The following is a 12,977-nucleotide window of genomic DNA, read 5'->3' as shown; positions in this document are numbered from 1 at the left end:
CCTAACTTGAGGGGGTGTATTTAAAATTAACCTTTGGTTATGAGTTAGTTAGAAGTAGATTTTGTTATCCATGGTTACGGTCTGTTGCATTTAGTTTAATCTTTTAAATAACTTATCTAATCTTATCTACAAGATTAGATTAAGTTGTTAGATTGGTTCCTGAGTTTAGCAGAGTTAGTACATTTACTAAGTAACAATTATTATTGAATAAAATTATTTAAGTTTGCTCTTTTCTCAATCTCGTTATTGTTATCAGCATTGACCTCCACCAATATAATGTGTTTTTCCAAGTTTATTGTCAGGAGTGTGCGTAAAACCAGCCCAGTCGATTTGTGTTTGATTCAGTTTAATTATATTTGCTTCCGGTTTCTACACACCGAACAAAGCTGGATTTCGTTCAGTTAGATATTTTGTTTTCCCCTTGCGGTCTGATTTTTGGATTTGAGCTCCTAATCGATTATGCAAAATATAATATTTTCCGTAGATTGTCTACAAACTTATTGTCATATTCTTGACTGTCAAAGAAGACTTGTCTCTCTTAGCAGTACTTGAAAGTGTTTGGCTAATGAATGAAAAGGGTTTCACACTTCCATTGGTTTAGATATAATCAAATTAAATGAAACCAACTGCCTGAAAATTGAAAAAAAACGAAACACAAAATCAAATTTCTTAATTCGGGTTTTTGGCTAAAACCGAAAATGCCCTTAATATTGTTATGCATCTTTTACATACAATTCATGAAAGGAGCTATATATAAACAGCAATGTGCAAGTTCAATACAAAAGGTAAAAATGCTAAAGAAAGCCAATACGTTTTGTGCTAACAAAACCTTTATAAAATATATTTCTGTAGAAAATCCCAATTATCAGTAAACCAAACTATTTGTTGTGTCTACAAATCAAAAACCATAAGTTATGTGTCAATAAAACTATAAAAAGACTAATTCGTAATTACAAGTTCTCCCCATACCCCTGTGCTAAAATTGGATGATGTTTATCTATTGACAAAAACGCTTATTTATTTTCCTTTTTATCCCCTTCTTCTTTTGGTAGAGAATCGACTTGTTGTAGAAGTTCGTGGTAATGTGCAGTGTTCAGGCGCCTTCCCCTCTCCTGTCCGATGTTTCACAATATGCCCTATACACATTGTGCATTCAACAAGGTAAGGGAATTAGCTCTCACTAAAGTGGAAGAGTAATAGTTGGATACTCCACAACATGCTAGCTTAAAGTTGTAGTATGAATTAGCCATAAGAAAAATTAACATTCCTTCGCAGAGTTTTGAGGTTATCTATATCACCCATCCAACTAAAAAAGGGGGTTACGGTTTGAACCGAGGCAGTTACTGTATTGTAGATAAATCTGCTTAATTCTCCAAGATTATCGAAAGTGACATAGCAAACCTGAAGGGGTGTCCTCTTCCAGTATCGTTGTATCTCACCGGCCACTGTTCCGCAATATAGAGTACCAACAGATTTAGGAAAATATATTAACTCATCCCAAAATGACTTGCATAATTGAAATAAGTCAAAAAAAAAAAAAAAGGAGTTACTCCTCTCCCAATTGAAAACTAGTGACGGTGTAGCACGTATAACTTAAGAAACCACAAATTTATTCAATTTTCTGTGAGTTTCACCAGGAACTAAATGCACCCAAATACATACTGCTCGTTCACAAATTACAGCCAAAGCCTGATACGAAAGTAAAGGCCTTCTGAACTGCAGAAGATGGGACAAACTTAACTCAAAGTATCATGAAAGCCATACTCAAGCTCTAAGTGATCCCCGTTCATTCTGTTGAAGCATGTATGCTTTCTTCATTTCTTCCAAAACAGAGTCATTCGTGCTACACGAAAGGAAACAGACAACTTTAGAGGATGTCATAAAATTTAGAGTACTACGAATTTCAGTCAAAAGAGGTTATAATTTGTTCACAGGTACAACAAAGGACAAATGGAATTCCAGTCCCTGAACTCATTTATCCAACCTCTGGTTCGTTTCTAAAGTGGAGGAATTAGATGGACTAAACATACCTGAGTTTGGTGTGAAAAAGTAGAATACGCACTTGGCTGTTTACCCCCTGGATCCATAACCTTTTCTATGAGAAGGAAGGGACTGTAATCGCTCAACCCGTATTCTTTTTATGTTATGGATGATAATTATACATCAAAACATATGGTTTATGGTCAAAAGATCATATAATAGGGACTTAACAAATTTCACCTTTGGCAGCAAATACACAATAAAAATTACTTGCAATGTCACAGCTCATCTGCCAGAAATTTCCTGGACTAACTAGCCCAGAACTAGATACCAAAGTAAAATATGATGAAACTGCTATAACCCCGACACCCCCCCCCCCCCAACTTTTTCTCCCAAAAAAAAATAAAAATTCACCCATTACCTACTGTAGCTTTGAAATATTTGAAATTTGCAGTTTAGCCAGTTTCTCTGGAGGACTATAGTTGAGACTTTCTCACTAGTGTCAGAACAAGTAATTGAACCCCACTTTCAGTAAAATACGGAGCCAGTATAGCTGTAATTGGGCTCATCAACAAGAAGTTGAGAATTTCATTCTTGCAAGGGGCTGGGTGTATTAGCTTTAAGTTCAACTGAAACCACCTTCAGGTACCTATCTTGTCATTTGAAAGGCACCTTTTATGACACTTCTTAAAGTTCCAACTAAGCAAGAACAAACAAGACACTACCCATTTTCATAGCATTTACAACCATAGCTTGTAATATAAATTTAGAATCTTTTGTTAAAAGGATCCAGTGCCAAAGTGTTAGTAATGCCTCTCCAAGTAATTGATTTGTAGTTCCCTTTCAACTATTTGTGGCACGTGCACCATTTATCTACTTTAACACATAATAAAATTGCCCGCCCATCAAGGAAAAAAAGGTATAGAAAGAGGAAGGAGAAGAGGAGGTGGCATTAGTGGACTGGCATAAGAGGAGATGGGTGGGAAGGAGGAGGAAGAGGTGGCAATATGTTTGGGGAAAAAGAAGAAGTAGAGAAAGAGCAAGGATGGTATGGGCGGGACTGAGAAGGGTAGTGGCTAACTGGTAAAGGAGAAGAAAAGACAGAGGATGGACAAGGCAGAAGGTAAAGGAGGACAAGAATGAGGTGGAGCTCCTGCTGCTAGGGAGAAAGATTGGTGGAAAGAGGAAGAGGAGGAGGGAGAGGTGGCAGTGGCATAGGAAAAACAATTTGGGGGTGAGGTGGTACGGAAGATATAAAGCGAAGAAAGAGAAAGGATAATAAATGGTGGGAACTTGCCACATAAATACTTGAAGACGGAACTCATCAGAAATTAAATAGCTGGAGGACGACATGGCACTTATCCAGATCATACTTTACTCCGTGGTTAAACTGTTCAGGAAAGACAACAGGGGTAACTTCCTATCTTTTACCTTGTAACAGGAGATGTGAATGAGAAGCTTTTCTGCAAAACAACTGCAGGTAAGGCTGTAAAATAACAAAAGCATCCCAAACCGTAGTCCATGATTTCATTTCGCCCCGCGGTTTCTCTGTAGCCTACAAAGCTTTTCTTATCATTTGTTTTTGTCTATTTTCAACAACCAAAAGAAAAATAACTACGCATCCTTCTTTTTTGTTTCTAAATAAGCAAGCAACAAATTGCCGTGGTAACCTCAAGGACGGAGAAACTTTTTACTGATAAGCAAGTCCACAATTAACGTGAAAGCATAAGTTAAATCAAGGATAAGGGACTTACTACTGATGAAGACACTCATTTAATTCTTTAGCTTGTTTGCGACATTGCCAAACAACAGATATTGTTCTTCCTGAGGCACACGCGGCGTATTTTGTAGTATATCGATCACATTCTTTGAGTGCTTTCTGCTTCATTTTACTACGCAAAGCTGAAATATTTGATACATAGAAAAGCTTAAGATGAAAGAAAAGCTGATAATACAAGTAACCATAACAGATATTTGTCTGCGTTTCATAACAGACTCACACAACGTGAACATAAGTTAGTTTGTAAGGGAGAGAACGGGCAGTCAGACACAACAAAGCCAATGCAAAATGCACATGGACTGTTCCACAATGAACTTTTCCCCGAGTTTGTGTAAATACTCTTACAAGAGATTATGAGACTGTAAAAATCACGGTGAAGAGCCCATACTAATTATATGTTGAAATGCAAAATTCAACAAAAAGCTTTTAATTTTCAGCCTCAGAAACAATCATACACACCTATTTGTTCTTATCTCTAAGCGTTTCACGTGGAATAAACCCTTTGATTACATATTTGGCATCAAAAACAAAAAAGCCAACCGAAAAAAGCACATTATTCCCAGTCGCCTAAACTTGGCTCGTGGTCTATGTTTCAAGCATCAAAAAGAAAAAGGTCAACCGAATATACCACATAATTCCCATTCACCTACTACTTGGCCCTTGGTTTATATTTCAAGCACCAAAACAAAAATGGATATACCACATAATTTCCAGTCACCTAAACTTAGCCTTTGTCTATCTCTGCCACAACCAGAGGAGAGAAAAAGAATCCCACAGCAAAATGGATGATCACCTTCTTAATGCAGAAACTCCCTTGAAGTTTACAGGAAACAATTGTTGAGAAACATACTCTTATAGTCTTAGTACAAATGGGGTACACGTGCGGGAAAATCCAATTAGTACTAGATTTTCCCAATCGATAGGGATAGAATTAGGAATGAAGATATCCGAGACAAGGTGGGAGTGGCATCGGTGGAGGACAAGATGCAGGAAGCGAGGCTGAGATGGTTTGGGCATGTGAAGAGGAGAGACACAGATGCTCCAGTGCGGAGGTGTGAGAGGTTGGCTATGAATGGTTTCGGGAGAGGTAAAGGAGGTAGAAAGTATTGGGAGAGGTGATTAGATAGGATATGGCACGGTTTCACTCACCGAGGACATGACCTTAGATAGGAGGTTGTGGAGGACTCGGATTAGGATAGAAGGCTAGGTGGCGTACCACCTTTCACCATAGTAGTTGCGGTTGCTCATTTGTTTATTGCCTTTTGGTTTATGCATTTGATTGCTGCTTATATTTGTTGGGACGTTGAACTTTGATTAATTTATTTATCTTTAGTATTCATGACCGGAGAATGGACCTGGAAGAAGATGCAGTTGGCACTCGAATGGTGGAAACCAACTACGGGTTGTCATTGCCCATGAAATTAAAAGGGATTGGGTGTGGATCGACTTCTAGGGTTTCCATTATGCCTATGGTCACAAGAAATCTTCAAACAAATTGGAGATCAATGCGGAGGTTTTTAGAAACGAGGAGGAGACTTCACTCAAGAACCATCTACACCGGGCTCGAATCAAAGTGGCAGGAGATGGGAAGCAGTTCCGAGAGAAAGGGAGGTGTCCAATGAAGAATATACCTACACTATTCCGATATACAGAAGTTCCGGTGGAAGTCGAGCAAAGGAAAGGAGGAGAGAGGAAGAAACCTTTTGTCCGATGGTTAATAAAGGACTAGGGTCTTATCAGAAGTCAGCAGAAATAAGGGGAACCCATGTGGGGACCTCGGGAGAAGGGGAAAATTTGAATTGGACAAGTGGGCTGGAAACAAGAGGGAAAGGGCCAATGGAGGCAGTTGCAGGCTCAATTAAAAGAATAAAGCATTTGGGCCCAGTTAATAGAATAGAGCAATTGGGCCGAATTATTGACCCTTTTGCTGTAGTAATTCATAAGTCAATTCCTGAAGCCCATGTAGAGGACATGGTTAGTATAGAAATACAGGCTAACCTGTCAAGACTAATAACCCAGAATATGTTCGAACCACTGGGGAACAGTGATGGAGAAAAGGAGACTCAACATAATCAAATTGAACAGTTCATGGGAAATTCATCTGAAGAAGAGGAACCAGCAGTAACAGAAGAAGAAGAGGAACCAGCAGAGGGCCTACATCTACAAATACAGATGCAAGAACTAGATACAGAAGAGATAAATGAAGATGTTACCCCTCTGAAAGTTCAATTACCAGAAGAAGCAACCATTCCAACATCAATAACTCCAGAATGGATTCAACAGCATATAATCAGACTTAGCACAGAGTTTGGTGCTAGCTTTAAAGGGTGTGAAAAGAAAGCCAAAGAGTTATTCATGAAGATAGATAGCAACAAGCAAGAGAATAAGGGGGAACAGTCAATCACCAAAAGGAAGGGGATGAATGAATTGAAGGGGCTAGAATTAGATACTAAATTCATGAGTAATGGTACTAGAAGTAGGGGGGATATCTAGCAATAAAAGATCAATGAAGTTGAGTATAGTGTCCTGGAATGTTAGGGGTCTGAACTGTAGTAAAAAAAAGGAGTATGATAAAAAATATTTTACTTACCTGGAAAGCAGATGTGGTGTGTTTCCAGGAAACAAAAGTGGAAGGGGATATCACTGATATAGTGAGAGAAGTTTGGGGGAGCAGGTGGGTCAATTATGTTCAATTAGAAGCTAGTGGGACAAGAGGAGGGATAGTAATTATGTGGGACAAAAGGATTGGGAAGGGTGATCAGTAGTGAGGGCATGTACTCTGTTTCTTGTGTTTCACTGGAAGGAGTCAAGATTTCAGTTGGAACATGACTGGAGTTTATGCTCCAAATGATAGAATGGAAAGGAGGAAACTTGGGGGAAATAGGTGCAGCAAGGAGTCTTATTCCAGGGCCCTGGGTCCTTTGTGGTGACTTTAACACAGTTAGATATCCATCTGAAAAGAAGAACTGCAGAAGAATCAATAAGGCAATGACTGATTTTTCTGATTTCATTGAAGACATGGAAATGGTGGACTTGTCCCTGACAGGAGGGAAGTTTACTTGGAAGAAAGGAGACAGACACAATATTGCAGCAAGAATTGATAGATTCCTGATATCAGAAGAATGGGATGCTAGCTTTAGGAACATCAGGCAGTCCATATTACATAGGGTGACATCTGACCATTCACCTTTGTTACTTCAAAGTGGAGAATGGGAGAAAACCAATTCTTATTTTAAATTTGAGAACTGGTGGCTAAAGACGGAGGGTTTTAATGAGAGAGTGAAGACATGGTGGGAATCCTTCAATTACAGTGGAAAGCCAGACTTTATACTGGTAGCAAAGTTGAAAGCTTTAAAAGGAAAATTGAAAGAGTGGAGTAAAACAGCACAAGGGAATTTGGGAATGCAGAAACAAGTGGTATTGGCTCAGCTTGCTGAACTGGAAGAGATACAAGATCATAGAACCCTGAAAGAGGAGGAGATAACTTCTAGACTGGCCCTAACCATGGAATTTGAAGACATTGCTAGGCATGAAGAGACTGCTTGGAGACAGAGATCAAGGGCAACTTGGTTGAAAGAGGGGGACAGAAACACAAGTTTCTTTCACAGAACAGCAAATGCACACAGAAGGGCAAACACTATAGACAAGTTAAGAGTAAATGGAGAAATTCTGGAGGATCCTGGAGAAGTGAAGGAAGAAATTGTGTCATATTATGAGAAGCTGTATTTAGAGACAGAAAACTGGAGACCACAATTTAATATGAGGAATTGTCCTAGGTTGGATGCTGAAGATAATGCAACTCTTATGGCCCCTTTTGAACCTCAAGAGATACTGGACTCCATCAGGGCATGTGCAGGGGACAAAGCTCCAGGTCCTGATGGATACTCTATGGCTTTTTTCAATCAGTGTTGGGATATCATAGGGATAGAGCTTGTAGCTGCTATACAGAACTTTTACTTTGAAGGTTATTTTGAAAAAAGTTTGAATGCCACTTTTGTGGCTTTGATTCCAAAGAAAGCTAGAGCTATAGAGCTCAATGATTTCAGGCCTATTAGCTTGATTGGGGGAGTCTATAAGATCATTGCTAAACTACTGGCAGAGAGGTTGAAAAAGGTAATACATAAACTGGTGGACAGGCAACAAATGGCTTTTATTAAAGGAAGACAGATCATGGATGCAGTTCTTATCGCTAATGAGTGTGTGGAGTCTAGACAGAGGGAGTAAGAAACCTGGTATTCTATGCAAGCTAGACATTCAAAAAGCATATGATCATCTGAACTGGAGCTTTCTAATCAATATGTTGGAGAGAATGGGGTTTGGAACTAGATGGATCAAATGGATAAAACATTGCATTAGCTCTGTTAAGTTCTCAGTGTTGGTCAACAGAACTCCTTGTGGTTTTTTTCCTTCTCAAAGGGGATTGAGACAGGGTGATCCTTTGTCCCCTTTCTTATTTATCCTGGCAATGGAGGGCATGAGCAATATGTTTCAGACAGCTAAGGTGAATGGCTGGATAAGGGGATTTCAGGTGGGTGCAGGAAACTTGGAGATCACTCATCTGCAATATGCAGATGATAATCTTGTCTTTTGTGAAGCGGTGGAAGAGAACATTTTAATCCTAAGAACTATCTTCATCATCTTTGAAGCAGTTTCAGGATTACACATTAATTGGGGTAAAAGCTTCATTTATCCAATTAATGAGGTTGCAGAGGTGGAGAGCTTGGCAGAGAAATTAGGAGGTAAAGTAGGGGAGCTTCCAACTACATATTTGGGCATGCCTTTGGGAGCCAAGAGCAAGTCAAAAGGAATATGGAATGGAGTACTAGAAAAATGTGAGAAGAAGCTGACAAACTGGAAAAGCCAATATCTTTCTCTTGGGGGAAGATTGACAATGGTCAATAGTGTGCTAGACGCCTACCATCTTACATGATGTCCATATTCCCAATACCTGTCAATGTAATCAAGAGAATTGATACCCTTAGAAGGAACTTTCTGTGGCAGGGCAATGAAGATAAGAAGAAATTTCATTTAGTCAAGTGGGAGGAACTGACTGTGAGCAAGAAGACAGGGGGATTGGGTATCAAAGATTTGAAATTGCAAAACCAAAGTTTGATGATGAAATGGCTATGGAAATTTGCTACAGAGGAAAACATGCTATGGAAGGAAGTCATTACTGCTAAATATGGTTTGGAGGACAAGTGGATGACAAACATGGTGAATACTCCATATGGATGCACTGTGTGGAGGGCAATCAGGAATCACTGGCCAATAATGCTTGCAAGAATTAGATGTAAAGTTGGTAATGGTTTAAAGGCATCCTTTTGGAATGATATATGGTTGGGTGACACAGCTCTAAAGGTGAAATTCCTTGCCTTGTTCGTTCTTAGCCAAAAGCGACATGCTACTGTTGCTGAGATGTGGACTGGACAAGGGTGGGATCTGGATCTGAGAAGACACTTGAATGATTGGGAAATGGAGATGGTAGCAGAATTCCACAGTACAATGGCAGCATTCATCAACTTAACAGGGGAAAGGGATACTTTGGAATGGAAGAAGGATGGCAAAGGAATTTTTACTGTAAACTCAGCATACAAAGACCTAAATGTATCAAGTTTGCAAGAAGAAGGATGGCCATGGAAGATGATATGGAAGACAAAAGTACCTTATAAAGTGAACTGTTTTAACTGGCTGTTGGCAAAAGAGGCAGTGTTGACTCATGAAAACCTGAACAAAAGAGGTTTTCACTTATGTTCGAGATGTTTTTGTGTGGGGATCATAATGAGACAATCAGTCATCTTTTCTTGCACTGCAAATGGACAGACCAGCTGTGGAGGATGTTTATCAACCTGAGGAAGATTAGATGGGTGAAGCCTGGGAGCATAGAAGGAGTGTTAAAATGCTGGAACAGGGATGGGAATGTAACAAGAAAAGAGGAGAGATGGAAGATTGTCCCATCATGTATCTGGTGGACTGTTTGGAAAGAGAGGAACCAGAGATGTTTTGAGAACAAGCAGAACAATTTACAGAAGTTAAAGATGAACTGCCTAGCTCTTTTTTATTTTTGGTGTAAACAGGAAATTTTAGATCAGAAGATATTTTTGATGTGTTAGATCTCTTGTAAGAATAGAAAACTGTAGAGATCAATGCTGTAAATGTAACCTTTTGGAGGGGGACTACATATTTTGATGTAGTACACCTATGGATATATAGATTAACTGTTACAAGTCTCAAAAAAAAAATGCTTCTTTCTTTCTGGACTGTTCTACCATGACTTTCTCGCTTTTGGTATTCATGTTATCATATTGTTTTCGATATGCTTGGCCCTATCTGACCTTTTGTCTTGTTTTCCTCTTGTCTTCCTCTCTTCTCTCTCTTGAGCCGAGGTCTCTCGGAAACAGCCGCCCTACCTTTCAAGGTGGGGGTTAGGTCTGCGTACACTCTACCCTCCCCAGACCCCACATGGTGGGACTATACTGGGCTTGTTGTTGTTGTTGTTGTTGATATTCAATTAGTACTAAAACAGAGGATAAAGGGTGAGATTGAACGCCATAGGTTTTATCTTCTTTAATGAGAGTCCTTGATGAATATTAATAACATACTGTAGGCAAAGTTATCTATAGAATTGTCATATCCAATAAAGTAATGTTTAAACTTTAAACGCTTAGAAGTGAAGACATCATCTTCCTTAAGCATCCAATAAATAGGGCATGAAAGTATAATAATGGCCCTGTCTTGTAAGAATAACCTTTATTATCCAGCACTTCATTTTGCACCATGATTACCAGTTCTGTAAGCTAATTGAATATGCAACGTCTTATCTAGTTAGCATGTTATATCTTCATTTGACTAGATAACCGCAGTTTCTTTCTCCCAATAATAAAGCTAACCACACCCGCAAGGGTGGCTCAGTTGGTTGAGCATGAGGCTTTCGTAATGGAGGTCTCAGGTTTGAAACCCCCTGCCTACGACAGCAGGGGGATTTGCTTTCTGGGTCGAGCTCGTCGCACGGAGCTTGCCTAGTGCGGGTTATCTCTCCTGTGTGGTTTGCGAGCTATTGCACAGGAGCTGGGTTTACCCTGTGCGCACCCGAAGGGTAGCGGCAGCGGGTCCCCCTGTCATAAAAAAAAAAAAAATATATATATATATATATATATATATATAAAGCTAACCACTATTAACCATGATCATTTTTTCAACCAAAAACCCAAAAACGATTAATACCTCCTTCAGAAACTAAAGGAAGGGAACATAAATGACGGGTAAGTTGTAAAAACTTTCTTTTTCCTATAGTAAGGAAATAAAATGTAGCGAAAGCATTTCCTTTTGTAACGTGCTTAATTAGTTCAATTAGAAGTAAATGGTGTGTACTTTCCCTTTCCTCACCCTTCTTCTCAAGTATCAAATTAAGCATAGACATAAAAATATATGATTCTTTAACTTTTTCCTTTTCTTGATTCTTTTTTCCCTCTTCTCTTGCATTCCTTCCTTTCAAATAACCATTATCAAAAGTATGGATAGTGAAGTATGACATGGAACAAAATTAGAGCAGTATCGTTGAGCTAAACTTTTCTTTTAATTGTGGAAAGATGAATATGATGATGAACATACGTTTTCCTTAACCTAATTTTAATAGACAAAATATGTTTTGAGGTCTAGAGAAAGAAACAGTTGAAGGTCCAAAAGGACATGTAGGGTTTTTACAGAGTACCTTCTTCGACCTTCTTTTTGACGTGATTTTGTCGGGCTTCTTCTACGTATCCCATTACGAACGCCCTTCAACAGCCTAAACCTAAAACCTTCAATAGTGTATTTACTGAAACTCGCAATGTACCGGACATAAGTTTCTTTTCTGACAAAAATGGTCCCTTATAGTTTGTACTATTTTTAACATAGTCCGTTAAGTATCACTTAAACAGTTTTGGTCATTAAGTTCCTTACAGTTACAAGTAAACACTTTTAATCATAATTCATATATTATGATTTGGTATGTGTCATTATATTTTATGGTCATATGAACATGTTACTAAGATGGGGAAACTTAAAAGTATAATTTAATAGTTTTTAAATATAAAAAGCAAAATTGGAACCCGTTAAAAAAATATGGTGACATAGAGCCCGTTTGGCTTAACTGATTTAAAATAGCTGATAAGCATTAAATGTTGATAAACATTTTTAAGTGTTGAAACTAATTTAATAAACAAGCAGTTATGTGTTTGGATAAAAGTGATGAAATTAATAATAAGCAGTTGGAGTATTTGACAATGTCAACATTTTTTTTGTTAAAATGACTTAAATGTCCTTAAGTTATTTACACTAATAACGACATGATTTTTATAAGATTTCGAATTTCAATTTTGTTCAAACACCATAGATTTTATGTCTCATTAATTTTTAATACATAATTGAGTAGATAAAATTATTATGAATTTTTATATTTTGTGTTTATCAATGATATTAGTTTATCTTCCAGTTTAATTCTCTTGAAAGCAATAATAAATATCTTAGAATATAGAGAAGGAGGATAGGGTTCGGGCTTTACAAACCCCACAAATCAACGATATTGATGTCAAGTTGGAGAAGGGTGTTTCATGAACCATGATGGGTCGTGAAACATGAAGAACAACCACAAAAATATTATGGAGAAATTTGTTACCCCAAATAATTCTGTGATGAACTGCAAAATTGTTGTTAACATTGAAGAGCGACGGAAATTTTAGATTTGGAAGAACAGGCATGGGAGTGAAATCATGGAGAGTGTTAGGGATTTTATTGTAAGAAAATATATTTGAGGGATTACATAAAAATATTAGGATAAAATCGTAAAAGGTTTGGTCAAATCAAAAGTGCTTATAAGCTGTAAAATCATAAGTTATGAGCGACCAACTTATGACTTATGGCTTATTTTAGCTTATAAAAATGTGGCTTATAAGCACTTTTAGTGTTCACCAAATACGTAGATAAGTTAAAAAGTGTTTATAAACTAGTTTGACCAGCTTATAGGCTTAGACAAACACCCTCTATATGTACTATGTAAAATAGAGGTGAGGGTATAATATTTAGAGTATTTTCGTTTGGTTGTATTCATGTATTATAATGAGCATAATACTGTATTTGATAGCTTTTTAGTTGCTCTGTATAAAATTTAACACACTATTTCCTTGTTTATTTTCATTAAAATGTCTGAATCTAAATAAAATAATTAAGATTCTTTACTTTT

General features: G+C 37.8%; 1 protein-coding gene across 1 annotated transcript; it reads right to left on the bottom strand.

Moving 5' to 3' along the window:
* Nucleotides 1–1,593: 1,593 nt before the first annotated feature.
* Nucleotides 1,594–11,628, bottom strand: LOC132035595 (uncharacterized). Its single transcript, XM_059425886.1, has 3 exons — nt 11,469–11,628; nt 3,735–3,882; nt 1,594–1,843 (listed from the first exon to the last, which is right to left on the bottom strand). Exons 1-3 carry the CDS (start codon nt 11,521–11,523, stop codon nt 1,765–1,767), a joined length of 282 nt encoding a protein of 93 aa, XP_059281869.1. The 5' UTR covers nt 11,524–11,628; the 3' UTR covers nt 1,594–1,764.
* Between the last annotated feature and the right edge of the window lie 1,349 nt (nt 11,629–12,977).

The sequence above is a fragment of the Lycium ferocissimum genome, chromosome 2 (assembly GCF_029784015.1).
Source record: "Lycium ferocissimum isolate CSIRO_LF1 chromosome 2, AGI_CSIRO_Lferr_CH_V1, whole genome shotgun sequence".
In the NCBI taxonomy this organism is placed as follows: domain Eukaryota; kingdom Viridiplantae; phylum Streptophyta; class Magnoliopsida; order Solanales; family Solanaceae; genus Lycium; species Lycium ferocissimum.
This window is presented reverse-complemented; position numbering and strand designations above follow the sequence as displayed.

Excerpts from the sequence above, each read along its gene's own strand:
- LOC132035595 (XM_059425886.1), bottom strand. The coding sequence starts at position 11,523 with ATGGGATACGTAGAAGAAGCCCGACAAAATCACGTCAAAAAGAAGGTC. Across the intron at positions 3,883-11,468 it reads CAAAAAGAAGGTCGAAGAAG|CTTTGCGTAGTAAAATGAAG; the intron begins GTACTCTGTAAA and ends CAAATATTTCAG. Across the intron at positions 1,844-3,734 it reads AATGAGTGTCTTCATCAGTA|CACGAATGACTCTGTTTTGG; the intron begins GTAAGTCCCTTA and ends CCTTTCGTGTAG.